The 17,610-nt window shown below is 37.1% G+C and overlaps 1 protein-coding gene across 1 annotated transcript in view; it reads right to left on the bottom strand.

The window, feature by feature from the left end:
- UNC80 (unc-80 homolog, NALCN channel complex subunit) overlaps nt 1–17,610 on the bottom strand; it is a 167,601-nt gene that overhangs the window by 4,399 nt on the left and 145,592 nt on the right. The window contains exons 58-61 of the mRNA XM_081957199.1: nt 15,612–15,750; nt 6,017–6,098; nt 5,685–5,796; nt 2,339–2,538 (exon numbers count right to left, since the gene is read on the bottom strand). Of these exons, the coding sequence (XP_081813325.1) occupies nt 2,339–2,538; nt 5,685–5,796; nt 6,017–6,098; nt 15,612–15,750 (533 nt within the window). The remainder of the gene's footprint in view (nt 1–2,338; nt 2,539–5,684; nt 5,797–6,016; nt 6,099–15,611; nt 15,751–17,610) is intronic.

The following is a 17,610-nucleotide window of genomic DNA, read 5'->3' as shown; positions in this document are numbered from 1 at the left end:
GCTTCCCCTTCTTCCCTACTTATTCATTTGGGACTACCTGCCAAGATAGCTAAATTAACTTAGATCAGAGATAAGACAATAGCTACATTTATTGCTAACTGGAAAATCCTTATAGACTTGTCTGTGTGAAACAGAAAAAACTGAATTTGTGATTTATAGTTTTGATGATTAGGAAGTTATAGACTACAGAAAGAAGAGAGTTATGTTGTAATCAGAGTAAGAGGTAATTTATGATTGTACTTAAAACTTTTAAAAAGATTTCTTTGTCTTTGTATTTTTCTTCTTTTCTATTCTTTTTTATTCTTCTTAGTATTATTTTTTTCCTTTTAAAAATGTTTAATAAAAATATTATTTTTTTAAAAAATACAAGGGACTCCTTTCTTTAAGCATTAGCTCACATTATTATTTCCCATTTCCCATTATTAAAATTATCTTCTCTTGTTTCCCTGACTGACTTAAAATACACTTTCTCCTGCCTTTCACCACTCCATTACTTGTTACCACAATCTCTTGCATACAACTCTATCTGCCCCAAATTTGTCACAGATATTTCTCAATGTATGAACAACTTTTGCCTCAAATGTCATTACCTGCAAAGCAGAATGTTATATTTTACAGAATATTTTCTTACAAAAATGACATAATAACATCAGAATTTAAAGGTGCAAAAGAAATAAAGGTGTACCCTCTCCAATTTTGATTTAATTTGACATACTTATCACTTAATAGTCATTTAGCCTTCCAAAAATACTTTATGGCAAAAAGCAAAAGAAGTTATAGTCACTTTACAAAACAGATTTTAAAGATATGTAATTCAGAAACTCTTTTATCATTTTATGAATAATGTTCTAATACTCTGAAAATTCCAATCTGTTCTGATTTTTTTTTTAAAATGGTATCCCCATTCTTTTATCTTGGCTCATATAAGAATACTGGCTTTATACACTTAGTACATGTTTCTCATGCTTATGCTTTTTTAAAAAACTACCCTGGGAGACACAGATTCAACTCCCTAGCCAATAATCTACCTCACAGGGCTGTTATTCTGATAGGATGGAGCCAGGTATACTTTCTTGAGCTCCTGAAGAAAAGGTGGGCTATAAATATAATCAAGGCACATTGAACATTTAATACAAAATAATTCTATTTGAGTTTTCCCTTCTTTTTTCCATATAAGAAAATGATTCCTTATATTTGAAAAGAAAGGAAATCTGCAGTATGGTAATGTTATGTCATGTAAATATGAGTAGCAGATAAAGAAATTTTGTTTTCATACATCTGCTTTGGTATGCATAAACACCAAATTACATTCAATACATGTAATAAGTTTATTATATCTGCACCAAAACAACATTCAGATTAGGTATTAGTAAAATGCTCACAAATTAGTAAAATGAGATTTACTTTCTATACTTTCCAGCATCATTTGTGCTGTTACTCAAAGAAAAAATTTGGGATAATTTAACCAGGTTTGGGAAGCCCTGGGCTGGAACCTGAGTTCTTATACATTTTCAGCCTGATTCATTCTGTTCTAGGCGTCTCCTGATTTACTTCATCTCCAAGAGCTCCTTTGCACTGTAAACTAGGAAAGGTTGCTCAGTTCAGTCCAAAACCTACCTAGGTTTTTACCTAGTCTAGCAGGCAAATCGTATCTCTGTGGAACTCCCATTACAGCCCAAGCAACATCACAAGTGCCTCTGGAAGTCAAGAATAGCTATCCCATTTGATGGACTGGTTGAACAGACCCATTCTGCCTGCAGGGTTTAGTAGCTATGGACACAACACAGAGTGATCTGATCATGATAAGAGACAGATTGCAAGATCTCACATTACATCTGTCCTGAACCGGAAACTAGATCTAGCATATGGCCTCTTACATAACCTCTGATTCCATCCCCATTAAAAACATGTTTAAAATGCACTGCTGATCCAGAAATGAGGTTGAGTAACTGCTACTACTGAACAGCAGGGAGATCAGTACAGCACCAGCATTCTCAATTTGTCCTTCGTACCCAACTAACAAATAAGGCTACACATACAGTACAGTTATTTGTGGAATAGAAACTATAAACTGCCACCAGAGTTTTCCAGAAGACAATTCAATTCCTATGTCTCCATAAAGTGATGTGATTGTGGGAACTGTAAAGATAGAACATCCAGATAGCAGCAACTTATCTACAGCTGGACTAAGAGATTAGAAAGATACACTATGCTTAATACTGTATGAGAAACCAAAGCTAACATGCAAAGAATAATATGGTACAAACTGTAGTTGCAATCATTAGCGCACATATTTCATTGAAAATAGCAAGCATGTTTTTCTGCTTTATTAAATTACCTGGTGAGAAGATATTTGACTATGGAGATCTGCCACAATAATAGTAGGTGATGACTTCACAACAGATTTATTGGTTGCTTGCTTGCTACCTTCTGCGGGGCTGTTCTTTTTGCTGCACTGTAGCTGCTGGGCTGTAATAGGTTTTGAAGATGATGCCTCTGACTGAGCTTCAGTGAAGGTTACAGATCGTTTTTGATCCACTGCAAGTAATAAGCAGCAATAGATACACAAGGATCAAAAAATAATCTGAATATGTATCATCATTATATTAACAAAAATAGTTGCTAATCTTAAAAGGGTGCTCCTGAAACTACTGCCTAAATAGATTTACTGGTACATCAAACCTCGCATCCCAAATTGAAACTGATACCAGGAACTTCCTTGAAACCAATAGGTACATTTAGAACTAGAGGTTGGCATATTTTGGACTTTGGCGACTTGACAGAACTTTAAGGCTCACACCTGTTCACAGCAACAAGTCTCTATGCATCGTCTGTCTACAATTGCTTGACATCAGTGGTCTGGAAGGCCAGAGTACAGAATTACATACAGCACTGCCACTATCTGCTGATACTGTGTTTTCTATTATATTTATTTATGCATAATTATGTCTATATTTAAAATCATTGTGGAAATATTTTTGTGCAATCTGTGAACATAATTTATTAGAGAGAGAGAGAGAGAGAGACAGAGAGAGAGAGAGAGAGCACATGAACAGAAATTATAAATAAAAATACAATTAAAGAAACAAATAATTAGGGATAATCTGCTTGGCACATCTCAGAGTTTTTTGTCATCTGCATTTTTAACAAACCTTTTTTTGTTTTTTCTCATTTTTAAAAATACAGAAACATTTTTTATTTAGCTAGCTGGAAAATAATAGCCCCTCAGATGCCAAAGCTTTCCCTTCCCTAGAATATTCTCAGAAAGGAGAGGCTGTGGCCAGCAGAGATGATGATTCTGTGAATGAAAACTAGTAACAGCAATGAAGAATAACAAGGAGATTGTGAGAAATTGAGGAGGGAGCAAAGAGATGCTTTAAAAAAACTGAAACTGATGTTTTGTTACTGTATCACATTGTTTTATTGTCATTGTATCTCCCTCTTTTTATGATATAGACATTTTCATTTCATCATATTGCTTTTTTTTTTTAAATTTGAGAGGGCTCACAGGCCCCAAGGGATTAGATGGGCTGCAGCCAAATGAGATTTAAGGGAAGAGTGGAGGAAAATAGCAACATTAAGGCTACAGATAGGCCATTAGGAAAAGGCAAACATTCAAAATAAAGATTAAGAATAAGAGATGTTCTAAGAGATGTTCTCTCAGACATTTGCTTGCCCATTTAATAAATCATCCTTAAAATCGTACTTCTATGTTTGTGCCACTTTCCAGTGGGCACCCTACTTCAAATAAAATAAAGCCGCAACCAGCTTTTCTGTCATGTAATCCTCCACAACACACTTTAAGCAAATTTAATTTTCAAGATTATCTTCCATACTGCAGATCTATTAAATATTAAAATACTCTTAGCATATGTATGTCTACACTTTTTGAGTTTACAGCTTTCACAAAACACTGTCAGTTAATTACACTTACACTTACACTTACTCTTTCTTTTATAGGACTGGACAGTAGGGGTACAGCCTGCCCTGAGTAGCTACCAATCAAAATAGCAACAACCAAAATAACAACCCATTATACTTTTCATCCAAATAAAATGCATCACTAGCTCCCTATAACCCATTTATTTTTGTATGGTAATTTACAAAATCCAGATATTATGAGAAAAAGCAACACAAACTCTAAAATATGTACAGTAAATAAATAGCCTCAAAATATTTCCAGTTAATATCTTGCTGGCTGCTAGTGGATTCTGAGCTCTTCTGATTTGTGAAGACTGCAGAACGATAGCTGAAGTTGATAATGCTGGAAAATTTACAACTCAGGTAGAGAAAGGTTTATTTCATTTGCAAAAATGGTGGGAAGGTGAGGCATATAAATCCCATCTGAGATAGATTCCTCTCTCTGGGCATTTCTACACTGCTTGTCTAAAGTGCATAAGCCAGCTAGAAATGTTGCCAATTTCAGAAAGTCCTTTTTAGATTTCATCCCTTTACTCTATTTAGGTGCTGGTAATGGCCTAGTATTCTGTCTGGATAATGGTTACCATAGCTCTTGTGGTTGGTGGATTATTTTGTTTCTTTACCTATCCTTGTAAAAGTTAAAGGGGAAAAAAGGAAAACACCACAACCGTTTTTTCTGTCACTTGCGTAGAAGGGGCAAGTGACAGAATTCTTGTTAACATCACTTGATTAAAACAACTTGGAAACAAAGATAGGTTCATGGTTTCACTGTTCCATCAATCACTTTGTAAAGAAAGAGCCAATAGGTGAACCCAATAGCATCACTTGAACTGACATAAGTCAGAAAGCTACTTTTAACTCAGAACAGAAAAATAAAATCAGGCAGAAGTTGCCTCCCTGGTGGACTGGGTGCAGGAAGAGTACAAAAGGGCATGTTTCTGCTTTGAGATACTCTCAATAAGCCTATACTTTTGTTGGGTGAAGCTTGTGCAGATCAGTGCTTTGTTGTGAGAACTACCTGTAGAAAATAAGTTTTAGAAGAGGCTTAATGTGGATGTGGGGCACATTATTGGCACTTCATGAATCAATAACTAATTTATTATATTATAAATAATATACATTTAGTTATAGGTTAATTCGAAACAGAGAAGACTTTCCTTCCTAGTATAAAGTATTTTTGTCATATAATGAAGTTATGATTTTTGACCTAGGCTTTTACACAGAGTTAAGATCATGCTAACAAAGATGTTTCATAGCCATTAATTAATCAAATGACTGATACATTAATTGTAAGGACCGGCCTCAGCTACTCCCTCAGGAAAGCATGACTCTTCAAACAATTGGGGATCAAAAGAAACTTTTACTGAGAGAAAGTGATTCCAGAGAAGTCAGGCAGAATCTGAAGTTCCTGTGCAAAGCAATAAGCTATTCTTCCCAATTCAACCCCCACCCCCCCCCCTTCACCAGTACACCAGTAGCCAATACAATACCATATGGGTGTTTTGACATTAGCTTGATAGCAGTCCATCCCCAGGATGCAGCAACCTTGGTGTCAGGCTGGAACCAGCTGGGAGGAAGCCCATCTGTCATCAAGATAGCCTCCCCCTCAAATCCTAGGCTGTTGCAGCAAAAGCGAAAGCTTGCAGAGAATACAACCCTGATAGCCTCCCCCCCCAACTCCTCCATCAGAATGGCTGCATCCCAACAGGGGACATATAGGTGGAAACCAGTAACTTCTTAGAATACTATGACTGTTTCCTCACCAGTTGGTTTTGTTTTGGGCTGTATGCTTCTACATGTTGTTGAAAGTCGTGCTGCATGACGGCTGTGAGGTTCAGTTTGGGTTTTCTGGCGTGATAAAAGAGGCCTCCTTAGCTAGAAAGCATGGATGCAATTGAATTAGATAAGGAAATTCTGAGATTTGCAAATACTTACATCCGTATTTTCCTCCCATCTATTCATATTATGCCCTAATTCAGAAATCATTCTTGTTTCAGAAAGTCCACAAGATTCCTTAAAATCTCTTAACGAAGTCCCTTAACAAGTTACATTGACTTTTTTCATCCAATTGAGTACAACCTTGTTCTGAACTCACCTGTCGTAGACCTCTTTTTCTCCCTAATGGTTGCTGAACAAGGAGATTGTGGTGTCCAGGTTCACTCTGCACACTTGCTACCCTGTGTAAGTGTCAAGAATATGAGCATGACCACAGAATAACACAGGACAGAGAAAGATTTTCTTTGCAAATGTTGTTAAACAATATGACACAGTCACTTCAAAGATACAGTACCATCTTTGAAGGTTATGAGAGACTATTTAAGTTATATAGGAAGAGTTATGGCACTGAAGATCCTATCATTGTCCGAAGTTTATTTTTAGCCAAGGAATGATGCCTTCTATTTTACAATTTCCCCCCTTCTTTGACATAACAGTTCAAGGGAAGACAACAATGAGGATGCCATTTTAAAGCCTTAGCTTTAAACACTATATTGAAAATGTTAAATATTAAATTGAAACATATTTTCTTTGTAATTAGATTTGATAGGTATGCCATAGTTTTTAATAATTGGATTTCAATACACAACAAAATGAATGATGAGCACAGTTGACAAAGGTTTAACTTACAGCATTGGCACAGGACTTAGGGAAAAAGTTACCACACTGAACATACAGTATACTTGCAATTTCAACTCACATTAAATAAGCACACTTCAAAACAAGTAATTGGAATTTATTTATTTATCATCTTATTTATATTCCACTTTTAAACTGTGTGAAGGAATTAAAAAGGTGACAGGGTTTCCAAAAACTTCCCTTAAATAGTGAGGTCCTAAACTATATAGAGCTTTCATGATCAATACCAATACAAATTAGGCACAAAAAGCAATTGGCATTTTTGGATTCTTTAAAAAAATGGATGTACCAAATTATAAAAGGAGTCTGTATACTTTCATAATGAAATAGGCAGGAACATCTTACTACAGCAATTATTTTTAATCTTCATGTATATTAAAAACTAGAACCATAATCTATTTGGTTTCTTACCAGCATTTTAGTGGAAGACACTGATATTAGGAAGACAACCAATTCCTATCCTCATAGTAAACCAGAAGATTGCTTTTTAGCGGCTAAATGCATATCACTCAACCTTTACATATGCCATTAGTAAGCCTATATACAATTTAACATTCTTCACAACAAATTCATATGATGGCATGCATTATTTTTATGCTTTTGGCCTCTTTAGTTAAACTATCCCTAACTATCCCTATGTCAGGCCTGTAGTTATGTTCCTTTTAGGATCTTTGGCCTGCCACACTTTCTAATATTTTCCTATGCTGTTTCATTAGTGTAGTAGTTGAGAGGGGGGAATAGAAAGGAGTAGGATTGTGGAATGTATTGTTGTGATTCTTTTCTAGAAGCTCAAGGTCATCTTTTGTCTCCGCACCTCAACACCTGCATGGTATTTAGAACGCTGACACCCTAATTGTAATGTAAAAATTTAATAAGCAGAAAAGTATGAATGCAGAGAATGGTACCTTATGCATGTGAGCTGGACAGAGAGAATGACTGACATAAAGTCACCTAGTTATCTTTCATGTCTAAGGCAGGATTAGCATTCATAGTTTCCTGGTTTCTAGCCTGATGGCTCAATATTTTGAACAATCTGGCTTATTATCAGATGTTTTATTTATTGCTTTTAAGAAAATGAGAAAAATTTAAAATGCCAACATTTTGCAATATTTTGGCAGTCTCTGTTCCATAAACATGATGTGGTTAGTCAATGCATAAGGCCCATGAGGAATTCTAAATCTATGTCTCCTTCAGTGACGTGCGGTAAGGTTTATGACTGGTGAGGCTGGTGACATCATCAAACCGCATGGTTGCTCCGATCGCACGGGCGCAGCCCAAACGGAGAAGTTTCTCTTCTCAGAAATGTCAGAAAGAGGCAGGCAGGCTGACGCAGCTCCACTAAGAAGACATTTCTGAGAAGAGAAACTTCTCCTTTCTCCTCCTTCCTCCCCCCCTTCTAGCACTGATGATGTTACCTAGGCATTTTTTGCATCGGGCGAGCCCGGGATCCTTGCAAGGGGAATGGGACAACATGTGCAGGCGGCTCCTCAGCAGCGCACAGCCTCAGATTAGCGCAGCCGCGATCCCCTTCCCCTGCACACGTGGTCCCATTCCCCTTCTTCCTGAGCCAACATGAAGGGGACCGCGGCTGCGCTGATTGAGGCTGGAGCTGAGGAGCCTCTTGCACACGTGGTCCCATTCCCCTTGCAAGGATCCCGGGCTCGCCCGATGCAAAAAATGGCGAGATCGGCACACTTGGGGCTGCTGCTGAGATGTCCAGGGAGGCTAAACCAAGCCACGCGCCTCTCCCAGCCACTTTCGCGGCTTTCCAGAGTATTTTTTTTTATTTTCATGATGAGAGCGGTGAGGCTCTGCCTCCCCTGCCTCCCCTGACTGCACGTCACTGGTCTCCTTGCTTTAAGATAGGTCTCCTCTATAGGTGAACACTAATTCATAAGTGTTAATCAATTCTAAGAGAAATCTGGGCTGAATGTGACAAATAGCCTTAGAACAAAATTAGTCAGCTAAGCCATATTTCTTCAGTATACAAAACAGCAATATGAAAACCTGAAAACAGACTATTATGAAAGTCAAATGTGTATCAGAACATACAAACTGATACAAATTTTTCCAAGATTTTAAATTCTATACTGGTAGTAGCAATCAGCTAAAAATACCCTATACCAGTGTTGGCGAACCTTTTCTGCACCAACTTTCAAAACAGGAGTGCGCGTGTGTGCGGGGGAGCACCAGAAATCAGAAGAGCAGCTTCCTGGTACGCACATGTGGGAGCAGCAGAAACCAGAAGAGCAGTTCCCCAGAACACATGTGCACAATGGGAAGCTGAGCTTCCAGTTTCCAGCGTGTGCATGCACGCTGGTCACATGGTTTTCCAGTTTCTGGCGCGCATGCATGCACAAAGATCAGCTGGCTGGCATGCATGCATGCACCAGACACAGGAAGCTCAGCTTCCCGGCACACGTATGCACACCAGGGAGCTGCTCTTCCAGTTTCCAGTGCTCCCGCACACGCAAAGACCAGCTGCCTGATGCACATGTGCACACTGGAACCTGGAAGAGCAACGGGTGATGGTTGATTGCCCAGAGAGATAGCTCTGCATGCCACTTCCAGTATCCGTGTCATAGGTTTGCCATCACAGCCCTATACTAACTAAAAATAATACCTATGATTAAAGTGCATAGTAGTAGTAATATTGCACTCACTGTATGGAAAAAAATTAATTGATGTACAGGTATTAGATACCTGACCAGAGCTGCAGAATTCTGATACCATAGCTGTTATAATAAAAGTAATAAAGCAGTAATAAAAGTAGGTTAGATCTGCATGGTATATGCTTCTTAGTCTGATGGAGCTGATACGGTTGCCACCAATCTTGCAAGTCTGAATACTACCTTTCCTCCCTCTTTTACCTTCATGAGAATTGGGGGTGGGTGGGGCTGTTTGTGTCTGAGGTGTTATCCCAAATTACTTTCTTGGCCTGGGCTCAAGTATTGTTTATCTGATCATTGCCTTGATAGCAGATCCTTCTGACTTTCAAGGCATACTCTTTGTGACATTAACAACATCTATAGACTATGCAAAAGAGACAGTCAACCAGCCCTTAAAGAGAAAAAGACTCCAGCACCTGTCCACCAATAATCAGCACTCAGATCAGCACAGATTAACTCCAAGATCAACTTCAGATCAACACTCAAGTAAGCAATACCCCAATCAAACCAGATTTGTTTATATTTGCTCTTCTGACTAATTCTAGTACTGCCCGCAATTCCACAGATGGTAGGAATGGGAAAACATATTGATACTGATATATCTGATGATTAATTGTCATGATGTGAATTTGAATGAACTTGAAATGCAAAGAATTTAATACATAAACTGGCTAAGTGGCATGATCCTTTTTCTACACCAGAGCTGAACCTGAAAACCAGCTATGAATAGCAGAAAACTGCTCCTGTTCCACTCTATTAACACCTTAACTGGACTAACAACTCCTCCTTATGACAGTGCAAATGACTGTCACTTGATAGTTTCCCAAGCTTAAGTTTCTAAGGAAGACAAGTTATTTATAAGAGAGCAGTTTCATAGCCAGGCACCAACTGTGAAAAATCCCACACAATGATACTTATAGAAGATTATCAAACTAGTGTTCTATAGTAGAATGATACCTTCAGATACTTATTCAGATTCAATCACTGAGTGGTCTTTGCAAGCCATTTGTTTTGTTTCTAAATTGAATTTAAGCAGATAATGGTATAATAAATGATGCTAAGAATAGCAATAATATAAGGATGCTCTGTTGAATATATCCTTAGGTGCTACTCCATACATAAGCCATTCCAATGGAAACATAGAGGACTCTTTACATTGTCCTTTTAATTTTCCTAGCATTATCAACTTTCAAACAAGTTTAGAGGGAATAGATTTTTGTCTAGAAAAAATTCCCACAGCTAATTCTACCCAAATTCAGATGAAAAAAATTAATACTTTTTGTCATCTATTTGCTCTCTTTCATTTAATATTTTAAAATTAATGTTTTAAAATTCTCACCAGGTTATTTCATTTTAAAAATTGAAAGATGGAAAGTAAACATAAGCAGCCTAGTAAGTGGTTACCTTCTATATAAGTGGGGGGTACTATTCCTAGGCATACTGACTTAATAATACAATAAAATATTACTAATTTATAAGTACTAAGTACTTTTTATTATTTAGTCATCTATGCAATGTCTACTATTGCCTGATGGTAAAAAAAATCAATTCTAATTAATCCTATGCATGTTGTCCACTATATAGAAAATGTAGTTCACATTTCTCCTGAAGTATAAAATGGAAGAGGAAATTGTGAAAGAACAAATGATAAAATGGGCACAGAACTTTGGCTATAATATTGAATTAGACAAATGGGAAAAAATTTGGGGAACAAATTGAAAAATGACACTATCAGTTGCATACAAGGAAAACCAATACAAAATGTTTTATAGATGGCACCTGGCACCAACAAGGTTAGTTAAAATCTCAACAAATGTTGGAAATGCGAATCGATACATGGAACATATTACCATTTATGGTGCACCTGTGAGGAGGCTAAAAATTTTTGGAAAAAGATCAAAAATTGGCTGGAGGCAATAACGGGGGTTAAAATAGAATGAAGACCTGAAATTTTTTTAGTAGGAATAATGTCTGCAAAATACAAAAAAGAAATCCAGTATTTAATACTACATATAATTACGGCGGCAAGGATTGCCTTTGCCTAGAAATGAAAAAACAAACTAACTCCAAGTGAAGATGAAATAATAAGAAAGGTTATGGATTGTGCTGAAATAGACAAACTAACTAAAGAAATTCAGGGAAAAGAAGAGTCAGAATTCTACCAGATATGGGATAAATGGTATAGGTGGATGGAGGAAAGAAACAAGAATCAATGAAGGAATGTAACAAAACTCAAAAATAATAGTTATGAGTAAAATAAGAAAGAATGGTGAAATAAGAAAGAATGGTGAAACGAAATGAAATACAATTGAATGGGAAATAATATAAGGTGAGCGCTATCAATTGATAATTGCTACTAGAAAGAACAGGAAGCTCCTGTTTGTATTGCATTGTGTAAATGAGTTGTACGTCTAATTTTTGTGTGTGTGTATTTTACATGTTTGTTAATAAAATTGAAAAATTGAAAAAAAATGTTCATATTTATTTTGAGTTAAGTTGCCTTTGGGAAAAAAAATCTTCAAATGCAATCCTACCTATTGGATTTCACAGAAATAATATAGCAGTTACAAAGTAAATAAATTCATTATCATAATCTCCTGCACAAAGTTACTAATTAAAAAAATATTTTTTTCAGATTTATTCCCAAATTTTGACAGCCCTATTATTTCTGGAACACCTTACATATTTGTCCAGAAAGGTATGCTACTGAAGTCAATGGTGGCATCAGATAAGTTGATTTTATTTAATTTTTTCATTTAATTCTTGTTCAGACATATTTGATTCATATTTTAAATTCCTACTTTCTATACACAAAAGTGTATTTTTCTCTCCCACATATCTTATCACATCATGACCATAAGATTGATTCATGTGGCTGGGGCAAATTAACATAAATACATCGATCTTTGTGAATTGTAAGAATAATCAATGTGGCAAACCCAATGATATGTAATCTCCTGTTTTTAATATCTAAAAACATTGACAAATTAAAGCAAAGAAGTAATTCCCAATAATCCCGCTTAATATTGCCTGACTGGTCCAATATTAAAGAAGGCAGCAGTCTTCACACAGCTGATACAATTTTCTATAATAGTTTTCTATGGGGAAAAACAGGAGTCTTCCTAGCTAGAGTGGTTCAGTTGAGTGTCATTAGCACAGTAGAACAGTAACTATGATTCAAATGACTGAACTGAATGTTAAAGGTCAGTCAGCCCATTATGTCTTAAAAATAATAAACTTTAAAGGCATTATGTCTCTCTTATTCCTTGCACGGGGAGGGTATTTTAATTTGCCAGATGTCAAATTTCAAGAAAACATTTTCTTTTTTCGCTGGGAAAAGGGGTTAAGATTTGATTAATGCTTGAACTGTAATCACAATAAGGATATTACACTAATCAATGGCATCCACTTATTTCTGCAATCTCTCTTTAGTATCCAGAAGCATTATATTTATAACTAGTTATGGGGGGGGGGGGAGGAACAAGAGCTGAAAATAAGGTTTCTCTTGGGTTTCCCCTCCCCCCCTTCACTTTCTTGAGAATAAATAATTGTCTTCTTTAGAAGGTGAAAATAAAATCCAGATAATCCACTTTCATACAGGTAGTCCTCAATTTACAACTGTAATGGAGCCTGCCCATCACGGTCATAAGTCATGATAGTCATTAAGTGAGCACCACAGTTAAGGAAAGACTGTGGTTGTTAATGAAACAATGGTTTGCTATGAGTGCGATTTGAAAACTGGAAGTAAATGGCAGTTTTTGGCATAATTGTCCTAATGTGGCCACGGGACCCTGGGACCCTGCAAATGGCTGTAAATAGGCCACGTTGCCAAATTGGAACTTTGAATCTGGGTTGTAAGTAACCCCAAGATAGAACTGGCGGAACTGATAGTGGGTTGAGGACTAGCTGTAATATAAAAAACATTGTAATCAAGCCATTTACAAAAAAAGCTGATATAATTCTGACAAGCACAAACTGCTAACTCTGTACAACCATATCATTATGATTAATCTATATGGACACTAACCAAATGCATATACAAGATTAACATAGTAGGAACAAATTGAAGGAGCATCTTTATTTTTAAAAGCCTCCAGCATGTACTTGAAATATATTTGTTAGTAATGGGTGTTAGTAATGTTTCATATATTCCTATGGTCAAACATACAATGGGAATGAGAGAAGAGAACTGCTCCAACAGATAATCTAGATGGTTTGGCAGCTTTGCTCCACACTGCTTTTTGAATTCTATTTTGCCAATAAAGGTTGAGCAAGAGCTCACAGCTTGCTCAAGGTTGCTACACCTTTGTCTTGCAGGCCTAACCATCAGTGAAGAACAAGAAACTGAAATGGAGGAAAAGAGAATCAGGATGGAAGAAAGACAGTGAAGACAGGGAGCAGATTGTTCCCAGCACAGACACCGACATACAGTAGGGTAAACACGGTACCTAGAGAGGCTGCCCTCAGCGGCCAGGCCCTGGGAGTCATCGAGGACATTGGGTTCACTGCAGGATGGGCAAGGAGGTGAAGCATTTAAGGAAGAAAATATGTTTTTAAAGCATGCAATTGTCTCTGTGTTCAAAGAAATTAAGTATCAGAAGGATAGTAAAGAAAATAAAGGAGAGCAAATTGGCCTCAACACTAATTCACTGAAGAGAAGCAAATAAAAAACTGAAAGACGAATTTTCCTCCAGTCTAAAGAGCTTTCTGCATAGAGAAGATGTGACGCAAGGAATCTCCACATTTACACAAAACATTTGAAGGCTAACTTCCATCTAGTCTCAGTGAAAAATACAAATTCACAGTAGTAAACCATCTTACTTTTCATAGGCATAAAAGGCATTTGAGCTTCCCATTTTCCTATGCTTCCCAGCCATTGAACTGAACTACTGAGGTGGGAGATGCTAAAAAGACTTATTTGGAGAGGATATATTGAGTACACTTATCCAACGCTAGGGCTTAGAAGAACTTCCAGTCCTCTGATCTCCCAACTGTATATTTGGAAAGATAATTAAAATATCCTCAGTAGCAGACAAGTCAATGCTCTCTTATGATGAATGGGATCTTCAAGCCATCCAGCTGTCTAAATAGTCATCCACTGTTTAATAACATTATTCATATAACTTTGGGAATATTATGCCCCAAAGTGCAATGCTATCTTTTTTTTTCTGGTTTGTAATACAATAGCACATTGCAACTAAAGTAATGACAAAAAATATTCAAACCTTATCTATTTCACTTCTCAGTTGTTGGGAATCAAAAACTCTTTAATTAAACAGATAAATGCTTATAATTCTATTGATTCCCCCCACCTCAATATGATAAGGAAAATGTTTTTTTCAGCTTATAAGTAGAATACATAGCAGAATTTTACTGGTTTTTTAAAAATATTAAAGGCAAGATAAATGTGATTTCTTTTGTATTAAAGCCAAAATTATTTGAAAAAATTGACAACAGCTAGCAGTGTTAGTAGATTTGACGTGGAAGAGGCCTCCAGAATGCAGGGAGCAGCTTTCTGTGACTAATTAAAGTAGCCATAGATGAGGAACAGAAGATCTTTGGCTCTTCTGTGATATTTTTAAACTTTAATAAAATTGTTTTTAAGCAATGAGAAAAGCAATCACAAGAGCCTACAGAGTGAATTCAGACAAATTTGTTTTCCAGTTGGTAGCCTAGGTTTATAAAGTTTCATCTCCTGTGTTGTGTTTTCACTGTCCAGACTTATCTAAGAAAAAACTACCTAAGCACTGTTAGGTATATATTACCAGATTAAATCCATGTCAGTTAGTTACCTTAATTAGGTTTGGGGGTAGGTGGGTTTATCTCTAATACTTGCAAAATGATTGTGAATATAAATCATTGCAGTCCAAAGCTGTTGCTTTACTAGTTTGTGTATAACTATTCCTGTATTCCTCCATTTCTGTTTGTCTCTGCTTTTCATAAGGATATTTTCAAAGATTTATTACAAGAATACATTTGCTTGGAAGGCAGTTTGTTCAATGTGGAATTATAGAAATAGTTCAGCCTTTCATGGATCTTGCCTTCAAACCAAATATGTTTGCTTTCGGTTTTTAATAATGCATTTGCAAACATTTGAGACAGAGATATATTTCAGCACTAGGCTTCTGAACCTAGTAAGTCATGGAAAAGCAACATTAACTAATACAGCTCTTTTTGCAGTTGGTGAGAAGTACCTAAGAAAGCCTGAATTTTAAAAATGAGAATAACTAAATACATCTCTTTTGCAAACACTTGTTAAAATCCTGGATCTGCTTTATTTTGTCTGCTCTTCACCCCAACATCTCTGATTTACACGCTATATTACACCTTTGTAATTTCTGTTCTTGAGGAAAATAACAGGAAATGAAAAGTAGGCCATTTTGTTACCTTTGACTGGGTAACATCCCCACTTCAGGCTGAGGTGCAGATATGCTGGAGAGATGGCTGGAGAATCGCCTCCTCCCAATGGTACCCATAAGGTATGCTTCCTGTTCACTTACCACACTGGGCATACTCACTGAATCATCTGAAAGGAATACAGAAGGAAGAATGAAAGTGCTTCATTTGGGGCTTCAAGGGTCAGCCTGTCGGGATGAAAACTTCTTCTATAGGTATTTCTTTGGCTAACAATGCCAGGCTTGTCATGGCTGCCAAGACTCAAGAGGCACTCTCCATCTCTCTTTTAACTTGCCATTTATTTAGCATCTAGGCTGATCTTGGTTTGTTGTTTGCAGATGTTTTATTACCGAACTAGGAAACGTCATCAATAAGTGAGTGCAATATCTGCATCCTATTTATAGTTGCTTGCCCTGCAAGCTTTGGCAGATGTGTGTGTGAGAGAATAAAAACTCTTTCCCTTTTTCTCCCTGAGCTTAAGGCAATGTACATAGAGTCTCCCCTAATGATTCCCGAACAACACCATTATGGGTTAGGCCAGGGGTGTCCAAACTTGGGAACTTTAAGACTTGTAGACTTCAACTCCCAGAATTCCCCAGCCAGCCATGCTGGCTGGGGAATTCTGGGAGTTGAAGTCCATAAGTCTTAAAAGTTCCCAAGTTTGGACACCCCTGGGTTAGGCAATGTTAAGACTAGCCCCAGGTTTTCATGTTTGTTGAATGGAGACCTAAACTTGAGTCTCCTTGGCTGATGTCAACTCCTTAATCCTTATTCTACAACAGTTCCAAAAGCTTTCCTAATTAATACAAAATCCAGAAAGACTTCAGAAAGAAAAAAAATGCTAAAAATACGTCAGAAAAACCTGACCATTTGATGCTTTTTAAACTTAAGGAAATTTAAGAATATATACCGAACAAGATCAGATGGTACAGGTAGTCCTTAACTTACAACAGTTAGTTTAGTAATCGTTTGAAGTTACAATGGCAATGAAAAAAGTAACTTATGACCGTTTTTCACACTTATGACTGTTGGTGCAACCCCATGATCATGTGATCAGATGCTTGGCAACTGACTCTTCTTTATAACGTTTCAGTGTCCTGGGGTCGTGTGATTCCCTTTTGCGACCTTCTGACAAGCAAAATCAATGGGGAAGCCCGATTCACTTAATAACCCTGTTACTAATTTAATGCAGTGATTCACTTAACAATGGTGGCAAGAAAGATCATAAAATGGGGCAAAATTCACTTAGAAATGTCACTCAGGAACAGAAATGTTGGGCTCAATTGTGATCATAAGTCAAGGAGTACTTGTACTGTATATGGATACACACTTACTTGGGCCAGTCACCTAAAGAATGAAGAGTCAGGGTCTGATTTAAGGGAAAGAGTTGATATATGAGAGAGGACTACAGAACTCCTTTGATTTCCACCATCCTGTAACACAGGAGTGCCCAAACTTGGGAACTTTAAGACTTGTGGACTTCAACTCCCAGAATTCCCCAGCCAGCCATGCTGGCTGGGGAATTCTGGGAGTTGAAGTCTACAAGTCTTAAAGTTCCCAAGTTTGGACACTCCTGCTGTAACGTAATGCCCTGAAATCCCTGTCCCCAGCTCTTATCTTTTAGCTAGATTCACAGGAGCTCAATGGTGGGGAAAGTTCTATCGAAAGAAAAATAAGCAGGAAGTCTGCTGCCAAGGGAAATATAGGACAAGAGTAACACTCCAGTTCAGCATCAAGATTCCTGTCTGAGCAGGAGGCTGAATTGCAAGGCCAAAATGCGTACTACACATCATCTTCAACAAGACCATCATTGGGAGGGGGATTTCTGTTGTAACCCAATTTTACAGCAATTTTCATAATGGTTGTTTAATCATAGTTGTTAAACCAATTACATGGTCATTAAGGGGATCCAGCTTCCCTAATGGGTGTTTTTGAATGGAAATTGGCAAAAAAAGGTCAGAAATTGCAATCATGTGATTGCAGACACCGC

Source organism: Natrix helvetica, assembly GCF_964273705.1.
Source record: "Natrix helvetica genome assembly, chromosome: 1".
Taxonomy (NCBI): domain Eukaryota; kingdom Metazoa; phylum Chordata; class Lepidosauria; order Squamata; family Natricidae; genus Natrix; species Natrix helvetica.
The sequence above is the reverse complement of the archived record's forward strand: the minus strand, read 5'-3'. Positions and strand labels throughout refer to the sequence as shown.